This window comes from Fukomys damarensis, unplaced genomic scaffold (genome assembly GCF_012274545.1).
Source record: "Fukomys damarensis isolate Sample0158 unplaced genomic scaffold, DMR_v1.0_HiC HiC_scaffold_20, whole genome shotgun sequence".
In the NCBI taxonomy this organism is placed as follows: domain Eukaryota; kingdom Metazoa; phylum Chordata; class Mammalia; order Rodentia; family Bathyergidae; genus Fukomys; species Fukomys damarensis.
Window position 1 is genome coordinate 14,832,138 of NW_022900932.1, and position 18,974 is coordinate 14,851,111.

At 39.7% G+C, this 18,974-nt stretch overlaps 1 protein-coding gene across 37 annotated transcripts in view; it reads left to right on the forward strand.

Annotated features, from left to right (window-relative positions):
* Kcnma1 (potassium calcium-activated channel subfamily M alpha 1) overlaps positions 1-18,974 on the forward strand; it is a 709,412-nt gene that overhangs the window by 654,900 nt on the left and 35,538 nt on the right. For 20 of the 37 annotated variants that reach the window (XM_033766490.1, XM_033766491.1, XM_019205123.2 and 17 more), the window contains one exon: positions 16,839-16,952. In XM_033766490.1, coding sequence (XP_033622381.1) covers positions 16,839-16,952 — 114 coding nt within the window. Of the gene's footprint in view, positions 1-16,838; positions 16,953-17,726; positions 17,808-18,974 lie in introns of all 37 variants that reach the window. The other 17 variants (XM_033766495.1, XM_010607512.2, XM_033766488.1 and 14 more) reach the window with 1 other exon arrangement.

The following is an 18,974-nucleotide window of genomic DNA, read 5'->3' on the forward strand; positions in this document are numbered from 1 at the left end:
TGAGAATATTGTTTGTACTTAGATCATTGAGTTCTAAGAATCAAATGAGATATAAGGCTTTCTATCATGTCTGCAGCACATTTAAGTGAGTCAGAAAAAGTTCCTTCTTTATTAACATGCTTTATTTCCATTTGTTGAAGAAAAATTGTCATAATGTACTGATTGCATTATAATACACTTTTCTGTCATCTACAAGGAAAATATTGTAATAAATATGCAAATATACTGACTCTGTGATAGGAGCGGTACCCACTTAGACTAGCTATTGTGCATTGCTCAACCTTCATAACTGTACCTGTCAACCTTGAATGAATGGATATAAAATACTTTGTACTTAGGTTGTAGCCTGAGATCAAATAATGTCACCTCCTTTGTTATCAGTATGGCTGGTGAGTGTCTTAGTCACTTTCCTTGGCATTGGGACAAATTCCTGACTCCTGCAACTTAAAAGAGGGAGATTTATTTTGGCTCACGGTTTCAGCCTACCTCACCTGCTCCAATGCATAAATAGCACCATGGAAGGACCTGCCATGGAAGAAAGTTGTTTAGGTCTTAGCAGCCAGGAAGCAGAGAAAGAAGAAGTTGGGTAGGGACACATATCCTTCCAGTCACGCCCACAGTGACTCTCCTGGCCAGGCCACACATTCTAACACCAAGTCTTCTATGACACACATTATCTAGTCACCTTCCAGAAGCCCTGCCTGAGTTCATGAGAATTTGGGGGCTCATTCTTGATCTAAAGTTTTCCAGTTTTCTTTTGTTTACTTCTCCAAATCAACAAATCGCAAGAAAGCGTTAACCATCTGTAACTAGCAGCCAGGATTCCTATTGACTCTGCTTCTCTATGAATATTGGTAAATACATGTGAAGAGCTGAGAAAAACTCAGGAAGATGAACAGTGACCACTGGGATTCTCCCCTCAGTAGACAGGCTAGCATGGCACCGTAGGACACAGCTTCTCTGTGAAGCAGAGGTGAGGCCTGGACAGCTCAGTGTGAGAAGACCTCCTATGCCACCAATCTATGGCAGGAGGCCAACCTTCCAGTCATGTGACAGCAGTATGGAGTCACTACTGCAGAGTAGGACTCAGGCTACTCCAGCTAGATGACAGTTGCCACTAGTTTCCCTCTCTTGCCTCTTTTTGTCCTCAGAAGAATAATTTGAGCCCTTAGCCAAGAAATTTGTCACATCAGTTCTTAATTTGGGGAGAGTCTTGGATTCCTTTACATATCTAATACAATGATGGAAATACTCTCTGTCCCTCTCCCTACCTCTCAGTAGACATAGATACTTGCATAAAAATTCAAGATGTTTATCTAGCCTACTGGTCTCTCTCCCCTCCAGCTTTATTGAATTATAATTGACAAATAAAAATAATACATAGTTGGGACCAGGGGATTTAGCTCAGTGGTGTTGCCACCTGCCTTGCCAGCATTAGGATCCGAGTTCGATCCCCAGTAAAAAAAAAAAAAAAAAAGTTTAGATGTTCAATGTGATGATTTGATATACATATGTATTATGAAATGATTACCACATCAAATGAACTAATATATCCATCATATCACGTAGTTACCTATGTGTTGGGGGCAGTGAGGACACTTAGCATCTGCTCTTTCAGGAAACTTCAAGTATTCTAAACACTTTTGTTAATTATAGTCACTGTGCTTGGTGTTCTACTGTCTGCGGCTATGACTTCTTTCATTCCACATGTCAGTATGGTCGTATAGAATTTGTCTTTCTATAACTGGCTGATTTCACTTAGCGCTAGGTCCTCCAGCTTCATCCACATTGCTGCAAATGGCAGGATTTCTTCCTCTTTCTTGGCCAAATGATATTTTTTATCCATTTTTCTGTCAAAGGATACCTACGTTGTTTCCATGTCTCAGCTATCGTGAGTAACACTGCAGTGAACTGAGAGCGAAGCTACCTCTCTGAGATACTTATTTCATTTCCTTTGGACAGATACCCAAAAGCGAGATGACTGGATTGCATGATAGTTCTAGTCTTAATTTTTTGAGGAACAGTCATAATGTTTTCCATAATTCCAATTTACATTCCCACTAATTAGTGCACACAGGCTCCCTTTTCTTCTCATGTTCAACCACACTTTTCATCTCTTGTCTTGTTTGATAATAGCCATTCTAACAGATGTGAGGTGATCTCATCGTGGTTTTGATATGCATTTCCTGATGAGTGATATTCAAAATTTTTACATATACTTTTTTTTGACCACTTGTATGTATCATTTGGAAAAATGTCTATGCAGGTATCAGACATTTTAATCAGGCTGTTATTTTTCTATTGAGTGGTATGAGTTCCTTATATTTTTTGAATATTAATCCCTCTTCAGATATTTGGTGAGTAAATATTTTCTCACTCTATAAACTGCTTTTTTATTTTGTTGATTGTTTCCATTGTTGTGCTGAAGCTTTTCAGTTTCAAATAGTTCTATTTTTGTTTTTGCTTTTGTTGTTTTGTGTTTTGAATCGCATAGCAAAAAAAAAAAAATCACTGAGAAGACTAACATCAAATATTTTCTTCTAGGAGTTTTACAGAGTATGTCCTATATTCAAGTCTTTAATCCATTTCAAGTCAGTTTTTGTATATGATCTATGAGAAGGATTTAGCTTCATTCTTTTACATGTGGCTATCCAGTTTCCCAGCACCATTTATAGCAGAGACTGGCCATTTCCCCATTGTGTGCTTTTGACACCCTTTTCAAAGATGAGCTGACCATATATGGGTGGATTTATGTCTCAGCTGGTCCACTAGTATAGTGGTTCTTGATTCACAAACTTAATTTGTTTTATGATTTTGGGGAAGATGCCCAAGTTTGTGTTTGTGTGGAGAAGATGGCGGGAGTTATGTTTGTCACCCAATGTGCAATTTGTGAGGGGAAGCAGAATTTTGTCAATTCTACTGTTTGAAAATTGAGTACTTTGTGAACAGGAAGTTTCATGAACTGTGGTATTTGCTGCACAATGAGATTGTCTTAATGGACCTTTTAAGCCACAGTCCATAGCAATTGAATCAGAAGCTAGGGGTAGGAATCTGTGAAGCCCAGGACTAGTCTTCTACTCAGAATTACTAATTCTGATCCTCATAGCAAGGCCACTGGTTCACTACAGCTGACCTCTCTGAACACCAGGTGGCCTTGTAAATTCAATGGTTGGGAAGTTCACAAAGCAAACAGTAGACATGGAAAGGCAGGGTACAGTGCAAAGAGAATTTGGCTGCATGAAATCCTACCTGGTTCCCAGCCTTATACATCCTGAGCCCAAGGGAACAGGGAAATTGAACCAAGAAAATGTTCACCTGTAAGATCAAAGCTGGTGGGCACAAGCTGTTCTTTGAACATCTAATCGGCATGGAAAATGGAACAGTTCTGAAAATCAATCATATCACGGGTCTACAGGCAAGAAATGGTGGTAAATAAGGAGATCATTGAGACTGAGGTTTCATGCTTAATTTACAAACTTAATTTTGATAGCTCCCCCAAGATGGTTATAAATTCATGGTGGATTTCTTTTTACTGGAACTACCTGGCAGAGGGTGGGATTTCCACATCTCAGAAGGAAGCTCTGCCTATTATGTAGGTGTGTTATTTGTTTATTTATTTATTTGCATTTAGGATACTGAGGAAGGAAAAGAAAAAGGAAACTCTTCAATAAGCATTAATTATATACCACGCAAGGAAGCAACTGCCTGTGTTTTATGAAATATTAAATCAAAATGCCTCCCATTCCCACATGTCCCAGAGATAAATGCCGCAGTATTTTGAAGCCCCTCTTGGAGCTGTTTTGCCTGCAAATTTATTGTTTTGTCTCCATTTTCAGAAAGCCCTGTTTTCTGTGAAGTATAGCACTCTAGGTAGTTTTTAAGGCTCAAACTCCTCTGGAGTCGCCTGTGTCGGCAACAATTCTTACGTAGATGGCACACGAGGGATGGCGGGTTGATCGGCTCCTTTAAGATGACAAATGGGCAGAGACTGTTATTGTCTTTGATTGCATGCCTTACATCATCTGTATGTAGGAATAAGAGGGCCATACTTTATCTTTAGTCATTTTATAAATATTTAAGTCCTTATAGTTGCCTAAAGATATTAAAGCATATTTTACAGTAGTCGGAATATAAATATTATACATAGCACAAGATACCAAAGTAGTTTAATGAATTCATAATTTTCTGTTCACATTTATTGGAATGTGTTTTATGTTCCAAAAGTTCCATTTAAAGAATAAGATACTATTCTGCTTCCTGACAACACAGTAAGCACTGGCCGGTGGTTCAAACGTATGGAAACTTTCATTAGGAAGCAGGGAGGCAGAAAGCCAGGGCTCTGGGATATATTTTCTCAATCTATAGTAAATATATATATAATATATATATTTTGAATAAACAATTCTGGCACTTACGTAAGACATAAAGCATTTCAAAGAGAAAACTTTTTATAGCTCTTTTCCTCCTTTCCATATCAATTCAGAAAACCCAAGTCAGAACAGTAAGGATGAAGTTTGCAAGTTTCCTGCCCTCCCTCCTACAGGTCCCCTTTGTAATCAAGGAGAAGGACTTTCTTTGTCAGTACACAATGCTGTCTTGATCTGGACAGTGACTTCCCAAGAGTTCTCTCTAAATGAAAGTGTTCCAAGTGGCTTTCCTCTCCTATATGCCAGGAAGTGACAGGCAGAGTATTACTGCACCTCTTTTCAATTTCCTAGTGAAATATAAAGACTTTCCTCTTTAATATTTTACAAAGTTTCTCCACCCCCAGTGGGAGTCCATGCTGGGTAATGTTTGCTAATTACCAACAACAAAACTAGACATACAATGCTGGTAAATTACCTGACCCCTTCCATTTTAATGAGGCAACAAGGATTTCATGAAGTGATGTTGTTTCACTGGTTAATGGTGTCAGCAATGTTGTAATTGTGGGTTGAGACGCATTAGCTGAACAACCACATGTAGAAAGGGCTTTCTCTCAACAAGCCCTTTGGAGACTAGAACCATATTATCATTAAGCCTTTGTCATTTGCATGCTGCTAATCACTTACTTTATTATCCCACGTATCCATTGTCTTTCTTTAATTGCTCTTTAAATTAAAATTAAAAATAGTTCTAAAGACCACAGTGGCTGGTAGAACATCTTGATTATGAAGATAACTTCATGAAAATGGAACGACTGGTAATATACAACCAGGTTTATGGGAGTCCTACCATTATGTACTGTGCTTGTAGGCCTCGGGGGCCTAATTGCCGTGGTTTCTCTTCCTTTAGCCCATACTGTTTGTTTAATAAATGGTTATTTATGGCCTTTTTGGCCATTATAGCAACTTTGGAAAAAGTACATTCTTCTCATTGGTTTGGGCACTGAAGTTTCATCTGCCAAGCAAAGGAATAAAACTGAATTGAAAGGCAGAGTCTGTGCTAGAGCTTGGGAAATCATCTGAAAGGATACTTTTGATTCTCCTTGCTAGTTTATTCTGAAGGAGCTTATCTGTGAATTTCTGTAGGCGCTTACTTTACAATTTTAGAGTCACAAAAGAGACATGCTGCAGAGCTAAAAGGGCTTTTAGAGCTGTCCCCATTTTATAGATGAAAAAACTGAGGACTATGATGGCACAGCAGCCAAGGGACCGCTGTTGTTAATAAGTGAGGTGATACAAGGCTCCTGGAGGAATGGAGGGAGGGTTGTGACTTAGGGGCAGTTCCCAAGATAATGTGAGGCCATGCCGCAATGTGACAGTCAGACATGGTATGGTATATTCAGTGGGTGACGCATGTATTATTAGTCTGTTTGTTGATACAGAAGATGTAACTTCCTTAAAAACTTACCCCAGGAAGAACTCTGCAGTCATTCCTGGATGTCCGCTGACCAAATCCAGAATCACTAAGGTTCTGATACCATGTGTGATGTGCCATGATCAGAAAGGATCCATACATTGCACTTGCCTCATGTTACCGATGGAAACCAAATGTGAGTTACGTTTGAAATCCCTGTACATGCTCAGGGAGAGTTAGGGATTGACTGGGAGCTAAAACTCACGCCTCTGGCTTTTTCCCATTGTGGAAGAGTTAGATGTTAGTATTCATAGAGCAGTGTGTGCCAAGCTGTGTTATAAACCATTTACTTGTATTATTATTAACTGGCTTGATCTCCATGACATTTTTTCCCCTCCCTTTCACAGATGAAGAAACTGAGAAACAAAATTTTTATAAATAGTCCTAGATCAAAAACTAGAGACTGCAAAAGGCAGGACTCGAGACGATAGACAGAGTTCAAGTTCCTAACTATGATGTGATGGCTCATTTTAGGATGTGGTCAAAGGATTTTCATTGGTTATTCTGTAATTGGGTTGCTTAGCACCAAACTAACACCAATTAGGCACTCTTCTACTGGGATCTTGTGCGTGTGTATGATTGCATGTCCATGAGTGTACCTGACCCCAAGTCCAGGGTCCCAATTACTTTATGCATTCACCAACATAAATATCCATACAGAAAATCCTGACACTTTTAAAAATTAAGATGCCTTTTTTTTTTTTTAAGTTTTAGGAACTGGGAATTGAACCTGGGGTCTTCATACTAAGCTACACACTTAGCCCCTTTTTAAAAAAATTTTTGAGACAGGGTCTGGCTAAGTTGTTAAGTTGTCCAGGCTGGGGTCAAACTTGTGATCCTACTGCTTCAGTCTCTCAAAGTGCTGGGATTTTAGGCGTGTACCATCATGCCTAGCTTAAAGTACTTGTCAGATGTTTGGAACATGGGTCATTCTCCTGTGCCAAGCATTCTGTTTCCAGGATATTCAGAGACAGCTGGCTGGAAGTCGTCAGTGGTGGGATTCTGTTTTTCCTGAATTGCATGGCAATGCCTTGGATCACTTGGCAAATCCATCTTTTACACCTACTTAATTTTCTGTGTGCTTAAAATATGGATATTTTAGTTTCCTTGTAATTTTGTAACTCTGGGTTTTGCTACACTGGCCATTGGTTCAGACTAAACCAAAAAACTGGGGACCATTTGGCATTTGGTGTTTTAAATGAAAAAGGACATTTGAACTACATGACAAATGCTGAAAACCAAAGCCCATCACACTGAGAACATAAAGGAACTGTTTATAATGAAAAGGTGGTTACATTTTCAGTCAATCTATCATTTTAATGAGCTCTTTGCATTTCTTTGATTAATGCTCACAAAATGGGGAGAAAAAAATTGATGTAATGGAAACAAAATGGTATATAGTCTTGGCAGTACAAGGGGGGATTTCTGTGTGTTTTATTAGTATCCACCTCATATCACTGTCTTGCAATGTATACATCTGTGTGTTCCTTGGCATAGAAAACCTTTGGTTTACTGGATATGTGATCCAGCATGAAAGAGGAGATCTTTGCTAAGTGGCAAAATACCCTTTGTCATTTTTTGGTGGCAGAAAGAAGTAGGGTCCCAGACTAGGAATTAAAAATAAATAATAACAAAAAAGTCCAGTCACCACCATATTGAAAGGAAGAATCTATTTGGTTTATAAAGATCAAGAAGAAATAAAATGCAAGATGCTTAAGAACATTTAAACATTAGTATGTAGTAATTAGTGTGTAACTAGTAGTAAGTGAAAGAAATAGAAGAGTGCAGAGGAAGACATTGGTGTGAAAAAACTAAATGCAGGGAGGGATGGTAGTCAAGGCAGACTTCCTGCAAGAGGTGATAAAAGGGTGAGGAGCTGGGGACAGAGGGAAGTGCACAGCATTTCAGAAGTGGATAGGCAGGAGAAAGGGCATGAGTCAGCAGGTGCCACTCATCTTCTGTCCTGGAAGCCAGATCTGACTGTCCCTTCCTGCAACTGTATGCATGGAGTTCTATGGCTTTTCATGGACGCCTGACAGCTACTGAGGGCTGTGTGGTCTCTGCTCTGAGACTGAGTAGCTCTTATAAATTGATGGGAGGGTGAAACAATGGAGACCCAGAAACTCTGAAAACTCTCATTGGGCCCTGTTTCATCTAAAGCCCCTTTATTCTCTAACCTTGACTTAGTCAGATCTTTCCTAAGGGCTTCCATTGATCAAAATGCCCCTTTGGGTCCGTACATAGCCATAAGCTGGGAATTTAGCTCAGTGGTTCTGCCACCTGCCTCGCAAGTGCAGGGTCCCAAGTTCAATCCCCAGTAGCACACAAACATAAGCCATGCCTATCTACCATGTCACCAGCTGCTCGCAGCCCATATAGATCACACAAGGTTTTGACGTTTCAGTTTTTCTTTTATTAATTTTAAGCTATTTCTTTCTTTCTTTTTTTTTTTTTTTTTACCGGGGATTGAACTTGGGTCCTTGCACTTGCGAGGCAGGCCACTGAACATCTGAGCTGAATCCGTGGCCCCAAGCTATTTCTTATTGTACAAAGAATACTTACTTCAGAAAATTTAGAAGCTCACTTAAGCAAAATGAAGAAAAATATTCATTTTTTATAAAATTACTACTCAGGCATAAGAAAAATTGACATATTAGTCATATTTCCATAGATATGAATACTTTTACCTTTATGGATCATACATCATTTTTTATGTCATTAAATACTTTCATGCAATTTTTTTAGTGTACACATACTTAATATAATCAAGTTTCTATAATTTGTCATTCATGTTTTTAGCTTGTTACTTAATAATGATGAATGAAAAGTATTATAGCCAAATCATTAGTGTAAGGAAATTATGGCTGTATTTGTATATTTTTTAGAAGTGAAATAAAGGGTAGGTAGAATTTTAAGTCATTTTATTAGCTTTGACTTATTTATATTTAAAGAAGAAAGTATGTCTTATTTTTAAGTTGTAAGATGAATTGAGGAAGTAAAAGTCATTTGAGAAATTGTGAAAAATGTACAGTGACACCATGAACTCTTAGGCAGATGAAGACATTAACCCAAATGAATATTGGGTTTCTTTTCAACTCTGTGGTTATAGTTGTATTTAATATGTGACTAGCTTTGTGGTTTTCCTTCTTTACTTCATTTCTTCCATTAACCAAATGGAGACACAAATATTAGACTGTAAGTTATTTAAAGCTAAGGAAATAGACTCTCTGCTTGCATAGATGACTCCTGGAAATAGATTTGTTTCATGTGTGGAGATTTGTCTAAGTGCTGAATATATCTCACAAGGCCAATAGCTGTAGAGAATTTTTGCTTCTCTGGTTTCATTTGCTTTGATTTGGGTCAGGCCCAAAATGCTCCCTCTAAAGAAAATGAGGCATTTTATGCCATGGGTGGGGCCAGCTCCAAAGGTGCTAATCAAATACAGTCTCTAGAAAAGAAAAGTCATTAAAATGTCAATATGACTTACTGTAAATAGAAATAAATGGGGGCCTGGTATTAGCAACTAGTCACTAGCAAGTGGGGAACCTTGAATGAGGACCGGTCATGTTTCAGTAGAAAAATCAAACACGTACCAACCATTGCACCAAGAAGAGAACTTTCTCAATTACTGTCCTAGTGGAGGGCTTTGAGTGTAAATATAGAAACCCAACACAAAAAGGCTTAAATATGAAGGTCATATAACTAGGGTTATAGGTTGCTTCTGACTTCAGGCACATTTGGGTCCAGAAATTTCCACAAAGTCAGACATATGCCTTATTTTCTTCACCTCCAGATTCACTTGCCCTGTTTTCATTCTCTCTGTATCTGGCGGAATGGAAATCATTTCCTACTACTGATCGCCTTATGGCTTTGAATCCACATCCTTTCAATGTCTTTTACTGTGGTCCTGGAGGAACACCAGTTGGCTGGGGTCATGAGGAGGCCATGATGTCATGATGGAAGGCCCTCTTGCTGGTCTTGAGAAGTGAGACTCCCAGTTTCATGTTGCCACTTCTGTGTCCAGCATAGGGATAATATTGTCCCCTCAATCTCATCATGCACTCTAGAATGGGTTCCGTGTATGGATGAGTTGAAAGAGAACTGATAACAGCAAATAGCAGTTATCCTAGTTCTGCTCCTAACTGGTTTTACCATCTTGGACCCAAAAACTTCTCCTACCTGAGCCTCTGTTTCTTCATCAATAAAATGGATGAGCCGATTAAAAGATTTCCAAAGCTTTTGTATCTTTAACATAGAATTATTGGTAGAAGAGTCATAGAGTATTTCATACAGTATCTGGCAAAATGGTATTTCATGAATATTGTCTATTTATACGATTTCCAAGCTCTGTCTTTATGCTCTAGGCAGCTCCAGCCTTCTACCAACCTCAGGAGTTTTTCACCATAAAGCAGATAACCACACAGCCCCAAACTGGCAGGAGTTTCCCCTTCCCTCCTCAGCCTTGATAACAGGGGAAAGTGATCAGTTTCAGTAGCCTTCAAGCAGTGTCAGGAGAACCTGCCACCTTGGTAAATGATGGCTCGCTTACTTAATAAACATGGTCAGTTTATTATCCTTATCCCGGACTCTGACTTTGTGGGATGCTTTTGCAAACAGCTTAAAAAAAAAAAAAAAAAAAAAAAAAGTATTACAAGGTTAAACTTAGGTTTTTGTCCTTTGACCAGATTTTTCTTGTATCTTTCTGAGTCTCTTTCCCGAACCAACCCTGTGTGCGTGGATTTCTCCCTCTAAATTAGAAAGCAGTTGTGCTTCTATCCACGGAACGTTCTTTACTTGAGCTGCTGAAGAATTTGTTGGAATACATACTGCAGAAATGACTGCTGTGGTTATTACTGTAGTTGCTCAGGGGAGCTATTCAGATGCCTCATTTATTGGAGCTTAATAGATTAAAAGTCCAAATTGAGTCTCATGATATAAGCCTAATCAAGTTCTAATCTGCATAATTTTCCCATAAGCAGCGATGGGAAATTTGGATAATTTATGTTTCAGCAGTTGCCAATCATGTGTTAAATAGCATTGTTGCATTTACTTATCAAAATATTTTTATTGATCTTCACTTTATCTGACATTTGGCTTTGGGATTTTTTTTTTCCTGGCATTGGCAGGAAATTTAATTCATCTTCTATATGATGTAATATGAAATGTTTCTCTTGATTTTAACACGTCTTTATAGATCATTTTTAACGATGATCTTTCCCTTTTACAACTTCATATTGAATACCTGTCTCAGCAAACCTAGATGACTGGGCCTAATTTATTTCCCTAGTTTAGCATAGCATATGGATTTCTAACCATCATTTATATGCACACAATAAAAGATAATTTGACTCACCATTTCAGCCAATTCCTTTTTGTTCAATCTATGGGGGTGGGGGAAGCACTTCTTTCATTTCTCCACCTAGTCTAGGGAAGGTGATTGATACGAATTTCCATCTCCCTCTCTCCCTGAAAAGGCTTGGGGATTTAACTAGGGATGATTTAGAAAGTACTTTGTGTTTCCCCCATGGAAAGGTACTGTAATAAAGCATTTATTATATGTACTGAGTTGTGCATGCTGCCATACTAAAGTGAGTTAAGCCTAACTACAATGGGTCCCAGTTGTTGTCTGCTATTGTTTAAAAGTGAAAACAATAAAAAGTAAGACTGGCTCGGGTGTCAAACTTTCTTCTTTCCAGAGAAAGGAGAGACTGTGATACAAATAGGGCCTGGAGCAAGTGAAGTGTGATGATCTGTGGCCCCTCAGTCAAACTGCTTGGCTGTGGCTTCCAGATCTGCAACTCAACTAACTGCCTTTGCTTGGAAAGCTACTTGATGGTTCTGTATCTTATTTTCCTTTTCTATGAAATGGAAATATTGACAGTGCCTCAATTTACAAAGTTATTATGAGACATAAATGAGGTAGCCTATGAAGAACCTTTAGTCTGGTACAGAATACAAAGCAGTATGAATGATGGTTTAGAGGAGATTTGGAACTAGTTTGGTTGGGTTCAAATCTGCGATCTGCGGACTAGCTATGTGCCCCTGGGCAAGAGCCCCATCCTTCTCTGTGCTTCAGTTTCCTCATCTGTAAAGTAGTAACATCTACTTAGGATGGTTTGTACAACTAAAGTTGTTGCATGTATACAGTTCAGTACATAGGAAGCACTCAATAAATCTTGACTGTTATTTTTCCCTCCAGGCCCTATTTTAGTGCCAGTTCTTCATTTTCAGTGATCCTAATCAGTCTAGCTCTGGAGCATCCTTGCTTTTGCTCTGAGCTCCATATGGACCATGACATGGAACCTTTGTCATTTTCTATGGCACTTATGTTTCCATTGCCCTGGACCTTTCTAGCATTCCCCCTCTGGGAGAGCTTATTTGAGCCATTGCTCTACTTATAACCATATGATGCATGCATACAGGGATCATCTAAAATAATTAATAATAAAGAAGCCTTGGTGATCTTATATTATTCCTGTAGCTTGTCTCCTAGTACTTCTCAGGATAGACCAAGTGTTTGTGTTGAACTCTTTCATTCCAAGCCAACGTAATTGAATTACCATTGTCTGAACATTTCATTTAATCTTCCCCTAACTACCCTGGTTGAGGCTTAGCTCTGCCAGTCTCTAGACTAACTAGTATCATGAAAAGCACATCATGCTCTACTGATTTTCTTCAGCTGAACATAACAGGATTGCATATGGCCAAGAACACAAATGCTTGAAAAGAACATAGAGAATAGTGAATGCATTTCAGGACCCAAGAAGCAAACAAGCAAACAAAACTAAAACAAAACAAAAATTGTGCTTCCAACTAATTAAAGGAGGTGGGAGATAAGTCTAGAAAACAGAAAGCTTTAGATATATTCTGTAGTTACTATAAGTACCTTTCTTCATGATGGCTGCCCAATAACTTTCCATATACCTAAAGAGAATCCCAGTTCTCCCCATATTCATATCCTTCTTCCCTAGATATTTTGAATTGGAATTTTATTTCAGGACTGAGCTGATTATTTCTACCAAAACATATTCATAATGCCCTTTGCCCTCTTGTTAACTTCCCCAGATGTTTCCTTGCGGGAAGGAAAAAAAATCTAAATTACCAAATCTTCCTCAGTTTTTTATCCATGGCAAAGGGATAGTGATGGGTGTTCTATCTACCCACCCGTATTTATTTGTACCTAATAACATGTTAACATTGGCAGCCAGCAGTTTGGAGTACTTACTTCACACTGAGCTTTGTGCATTTCATGGTAGCCTTACAGCTGCCCTAAATAGGAGATACTTCTAGTTTATAAATGAAGAACCAGAAGCAGTGGTTGGAGTTACATGACTGAGAGGTGATGAGCCAGAATTTGAATTCAAGAATCTGACTTCGAGCCTACACTCTGAACGATTCCATTCTTTCTTCTCTGTACGCCAGTTATTTTGTAGACAGCCTGCAATTTGGAAGAAATAGAAAACCTAGCCTGTGGCATAAAGTTCTACACGCCGTGCGAAATACTTGGCATGAGATAGTGCTGGTCGGGCACTTATGCCTGATGAAAATGAGTAGATAACAAATGTCTATCACTTCTACCACTAAAGACTGGAGTGGGAAAGGACTTCAGTTTCAGGAGGTGAGGTGGTCTTTGGAAGCCATTTTTAGCTCAACACTGGCCTCCCATGGCCCTGCTCAACAGAGAGTAACAGGGACACGTCAGAAGAACCAGGGATGCATTTCAGCAAAAGCTTGGTCTGTGGAAGAATTAAACTTAGGTCTTCTCCTGATCGAGGACTTCTTTTTTGACTTATCTAATGCAAATGCTCTTTTGGCAAAATCAGAAAATATTTCTAAAATTAGTTTCCCGAGTGTTAGTTTAACCAATAAAGGAGCATTCCCCATTGTCATTGTTCCCTAACTGTAGATCCCTAGAGGACAGTCCACGTGCCATTGTGCTCACATGGAGACTCAAAATGCACCATAAGTATATATTTTCTACTGCCAGTGAGAAAAGATGGGAAGTCATTGAGACCTGCCCTTTTGCCAACCTTGAGTCTGATGATGAGGAAGAAGCCATCCCTTGGCATTAAAGGATAGATTGCCTCATCCTTTTAGAGGGAGGGCATCTGGATTTCTCTTCTCTCCAAAGTCAGTTAGGGAATCTGGGTCAGCCTGACATCTTAGACCATAGTTTTTCCATATTTGGAACCCTAAGAAAAATGATGCTAATAAATTTGTATTCATCTTCAGTACAATCCTGCACTAGGGAAAAAGGAAGTCTGTTTTTGCTTGATGTTTTCTTTAGAGGTAGCAAAATATGAAGAAACATTATAATTGCTGAAGCTTTCTTGCCAACAAAGGCATCCTCTTCTGGGGTCCTGCATGGGGAAAAGACAGACCTCCGATGAAGAGGTGCCTTTGGACACCCACCATAGTTTGTCATTTGCAAATGGTACCATTTGCAAATGGATAGACAGACCTCCGATGAAGAGGTGCCTTTGGACACCCACCATAGTTTGTCATTTGCAAATGGTAATGGGACCAAGCTTGGTGACTGAAAGGGAAAATGGAATATGAAAGCAAAATGAAAGAGACCTATGAAGTAAGCATGTCATTTCTAAACGAAGGTTTCATGCAAAGGAATTGAGTCTTTTCACAGCTGAAAATGGAATCTTTAAATAAGATAAAATAAAAGGATGCTGTGCTTGTTGCAGGTTCTGTAATGAAATACAGTTTTCCTAATGCCGTGGGACCTGCATTTCTCCCTGCTTTATGGGTGCTATTCCTTGACGTACAAACCTGTATTTTCTCAAGTCAGCATTCGATGATGGATGTCAAAATACAGGCTATGTATTATGCATATAGCATTACCGATTTAAGGTGTTTACTTGTCAAGTTGAAGAAATTCAAAAACATCACATCCACTGAATCTGCACAGCTGTCACTTGCAGTTTTTCATGCCTTTGAGTGAAACTTCTGATGAAAACAGTTTAGTTTTCCCCTTCACTCTTCCAGGGGAAGAAAACAGTCAGAATTTAAAATGCATGTTTTTGGTTATGTGGTTGGCCAAAAAACACCCCTTCCAAAGTTTAGGGAGATGGATTATTGCTATGCCATTCGAAATGACTTACCTTGTTCACGGTATGTTAATAGGAAGAGTAAAATTAAATGCCATCAAGGAATCAGTAATAAGTAGAACTCTCTTCCTGAAACTGTGGCACTTGATAGGAAATATATACACAAGAGAACAGAAAATAAGACATGTTTTTATATTTTTCTGGCATTTCATGCATTAAGTGCCTCCCAAACAACAGGCAATTATTTAGCACCTGTCATTTCATTCCTGATTCACACGTAGCCAAAATGGCAGAGTTGGCTCCATCTTGTCACACTCCTGGAGAGTGAGTCAGGAATCTGGCCACACTATCTGCTTAGAATTTTGCCCTTGGAAAACTAGCAAGTGACTTTGTATTTATAAAACCCTAATTCATTGATAAGCCCATGTAGCAACGCACTGAGGGCGAGGAGGAGAAACCAAAGTAACTGAACACCTGCCTGTCCTCCGTGGCGGGGGAGCATATGGAGCTTCACAGCCACCGTGTTGCTGAGAGTTCCAGCTCCACTTGTCATATCCTTCATTTGGAAAAGTTAATTTCCACCAACTGAACGTGTGGCAAGTAAGTTTCTCATGAGCCTGCATCTCTGTGCGTCTTCCTAAAGAAGCCTCCACTGGACATAACTGGGACAATTCCTCACTCTCACTCTTAACTAACTGAATTTAAAGCTCTGAGTGATCCAAGCTTATCCCAACAGATACAGAGGGCTTGGCTCCTGAGACCCAAAGAAGCCCGAAGTGCAAGATCACAAGCCAAGCTGTCCACTTTTCAGCTTTCTTGGACCACATGTCTCTGTTGGACACAACAAGATGCTCAAGGGAGTCACTCTAAGATAGTGGCATATACATCAATCAAGATTATTTTACAGCAAATAGAGGAAATTCCTTTTCAATAGAGCTTAAACAAAAGTATTATATTGTGTATGTGTGTAAGTGTAATGTTGCATGCATGTGTGTGAGTGAATTTATGCATAAAATCTCATATTAAGAATCCCAAGAGAGGGTGGTTCCAGGATGTTTTCCTCAGAAACTCTAGGATAGTTCTTTCTGTTACTTAATTCAACCACTTTATCAGGGGATATTTTTATATTTGGTAGTGTTCATCTCACTTGCAGTATAGTGGCCACTGATCCACATGCTATAGGCAGCCATGCTTAACCAGAAGATTAAGAGAGAATCTCTTCCTATGTGCTTCTTTTAAGAGAAGGCAGAAATTCCTAAAAGGCCCCAAGTAGATTTCACCCCACATCCCATTAGCCAGAGAGCCCCACTCATTGGCAAAAGGATCAGTGATCAAAGTAGCAGTTAGTAAAGGTTAGGTTATGGTGTGGTAATAACCACAGACGGACAAATCTCAGTGGCTTAAAGCAAGGCAGCTTTAGTTTTACTTGGACAGAATGTTTTGAAGTTATGGGTAACTACCCTGGCCTTCTGACCTGGCTTCATCTCCACAGTACTCAGTGTTCCTCCAGTTGCCATGGCTCGATAAGGGAAAAACAGTGAGTCAAGTATTTGTACTAGAAGCGATAGTCATTGTTCTGTTCACTTTTCATGGGCCAGATCATTTCATATGTCATTTAGTCTAGTCTAACTCCAAGGGAACACAGAGATAAGTCCTCCTGTGTGCTGGGATGGAGAGGGGAATCAAAATCTGTAAGCAAGATAAATAATTGGTGTCGTCTGGATTTTTAGGGAACTACCAAAGTGAGTTAGCATTATTTGCAATAGTTTCCTACTTCATCCTTGGGAAAAAAATGCCTCGTCAGACTTTATCTTGGAAATCTTATTGGTTGATCTGTACATAATGCATAACTACATTTTTTTGAGTTGCGTGGACTGTACTCATTATTTCCAAATTTTTCACTTCTTTAATTTTATCCCTCCTTTCTTTCCTTCTCACTAGGATTCACACCTCCAGGAATGGATAGATCCTCTCCAGATAACAGCCCAGTACATGGGATGTTACGCCAGCCATCCATCACGACGGGGGTGAACATCCCCATCATCACTGAACTAGGTAGGGCTCACTGTCACTTCTGAGGGGTCTTCTAGATCGTGTAGGATATGAGAGTTTGGCCTGTTACTTAGCCTTTTCAATCTCCTGGGCTGTAGTTGGGTTTGTTTGGGAAGGTTGCAGACAGATACAGGTAACCCGGCACATTACCTGAAGGAAAAACTGATCTATCTTTCCTCTGGGATGAATAGACAGTTTCCTTAATGCTGATCACTGTTTTCAAAGGAGCATGAGATAATGGCTTTGAAACTGGAGCATATATTTGGGAAAGAGGAAGAAAGGAGGAAAGGTATAGGTCCTGGATTCTTTCTAGTGACTTTTCACTGGGAGCACCTCTTGAGAGTTCCTGTTATCTAGGCCCTCTGCTGATATACAAAACTTCAGGTCTAATCCAAATCCACTTTGAGAACTGGTTGGTCGCATGGGTCTAATGTGGAGCAACTTTGCACGTAGCCTATCCTAAAATGATGAACTGAGATGAACTTCTCAGCCAAAAGCCATTTTCAGCAATTGGCCACTCTGGTCCAAAAGTGATGGGTTTGTGAGTTTCATACTTACTGGCCAATGAATCCAGTTTCTCACCTGTCCACAGCACCTCCCACACCCCTGCTGTCATTTGTGAATTTACAAAATGCCTGAGTGCTCTTCCCCCAAGACAAATGCAAACTTCCTAAGGGTGCCTAAACTTTAGCATTGTTTCCTATTCCCTCACTGTTTTCTTTTTCTGTGCTTTCCTCCACTCCCTTTCCCTAACCCTTAAATGCTGTATCCAATTAGCTAAACCGGGCAAGTTGCCTTTGGTATCTGTCAATCAGGAAAAAAACAGTGGGACGCACATTCTAATGATAACTGAACTGGGTAAGAAGTACTGTTTTCCTTGACATCAGTATTTCCTTTTGTTCTGTTCTTGGTGTTTCCAACTCTCATTGGCTTGTTGTTTATTTCACCGGCTGTAACAGAAAGGCTCCCCCATGGCACTGCTTTGAATGTGTTTTATTTGTGGCTCTAGTTGGAATCGACTGTCTTGTTCTGGCCTTTCTTAATGATTTTTTTCCCCACACAGCATCAGTAAACCTTTGATCACACCCATCTGACCCGGCAGTTGTTTCCAAAGCATCTTTGCTCTAATTCATTTTCTGTGGCCCAAGCCTTTTTTTTTTTCACTCATGCCCCTGCTCCCCCGCCTTCTCCCTATGTTCTCTCTTCCAGTGCGCTGTCAGTTTGACTGACATGTCTTCACAGCTCTCAGAGGAAGTCAAAGGAGAAATATAAAAATTTTAAGATAAGAAATCTAAGAAGGTGCCTTCCCTCCAGCTGTTTATTTTCCTTTATTCTGACTTTATTTGCCTTTTTTCCCTCTACTAGGCCCTTTCTCAGAAGCTCTGGTTCTGAAGCCATAAAAGCAGCTCGTTCCTAGGGGAACCCTTTCTTACTAAAGCCAGATTTCCAGAAGGGTACAGCAGAGGAGGTTAGCAGCCCTGCACTCTGACTTCCACCTCCCTGCCCAGAGCCCTCTCTGGGAGGTTTATAGTGGATTCATCTGCAAGATAAAGGCCTCCCGGTCATGACTGCATTTGTTGGAGCCTTTCGTAGCTTCCCCTGACTTGGTTAATAACCCCATGAAGGGCACCTATCAGCAGCAGGTCTCAGCACTGGGGATTGATCTTCTAAGTAGAGATAGTGAAAGTGCAGCTTGACTCAGCCATAGCTAGAGAGGTAGGAGGCACCTTGCTTTTGAATGACTCAAAAAATGAAACGAGCACTCCATTTTCTTGGCCCAAAAGTATATTTCAAAAGAGAGCATGCTTTTAACACACTAATCTTGCTTGTGAGGTGTCTAGAAACTAAGGAATAAATTGTCCATCATTCAGCACTGCATTATTGTAGACGTAGCTATCTATCAGCATGAATTCACTCAGGTCAAGAAGTATCACACTGTTTTCTGTTTCTATCCATAGAAGTGGTGTCTCTTTTGTGTTTAGTGTGGTTGACAGGAAGCCTAGGTTTCGAGTTTGCTCTTGTCAG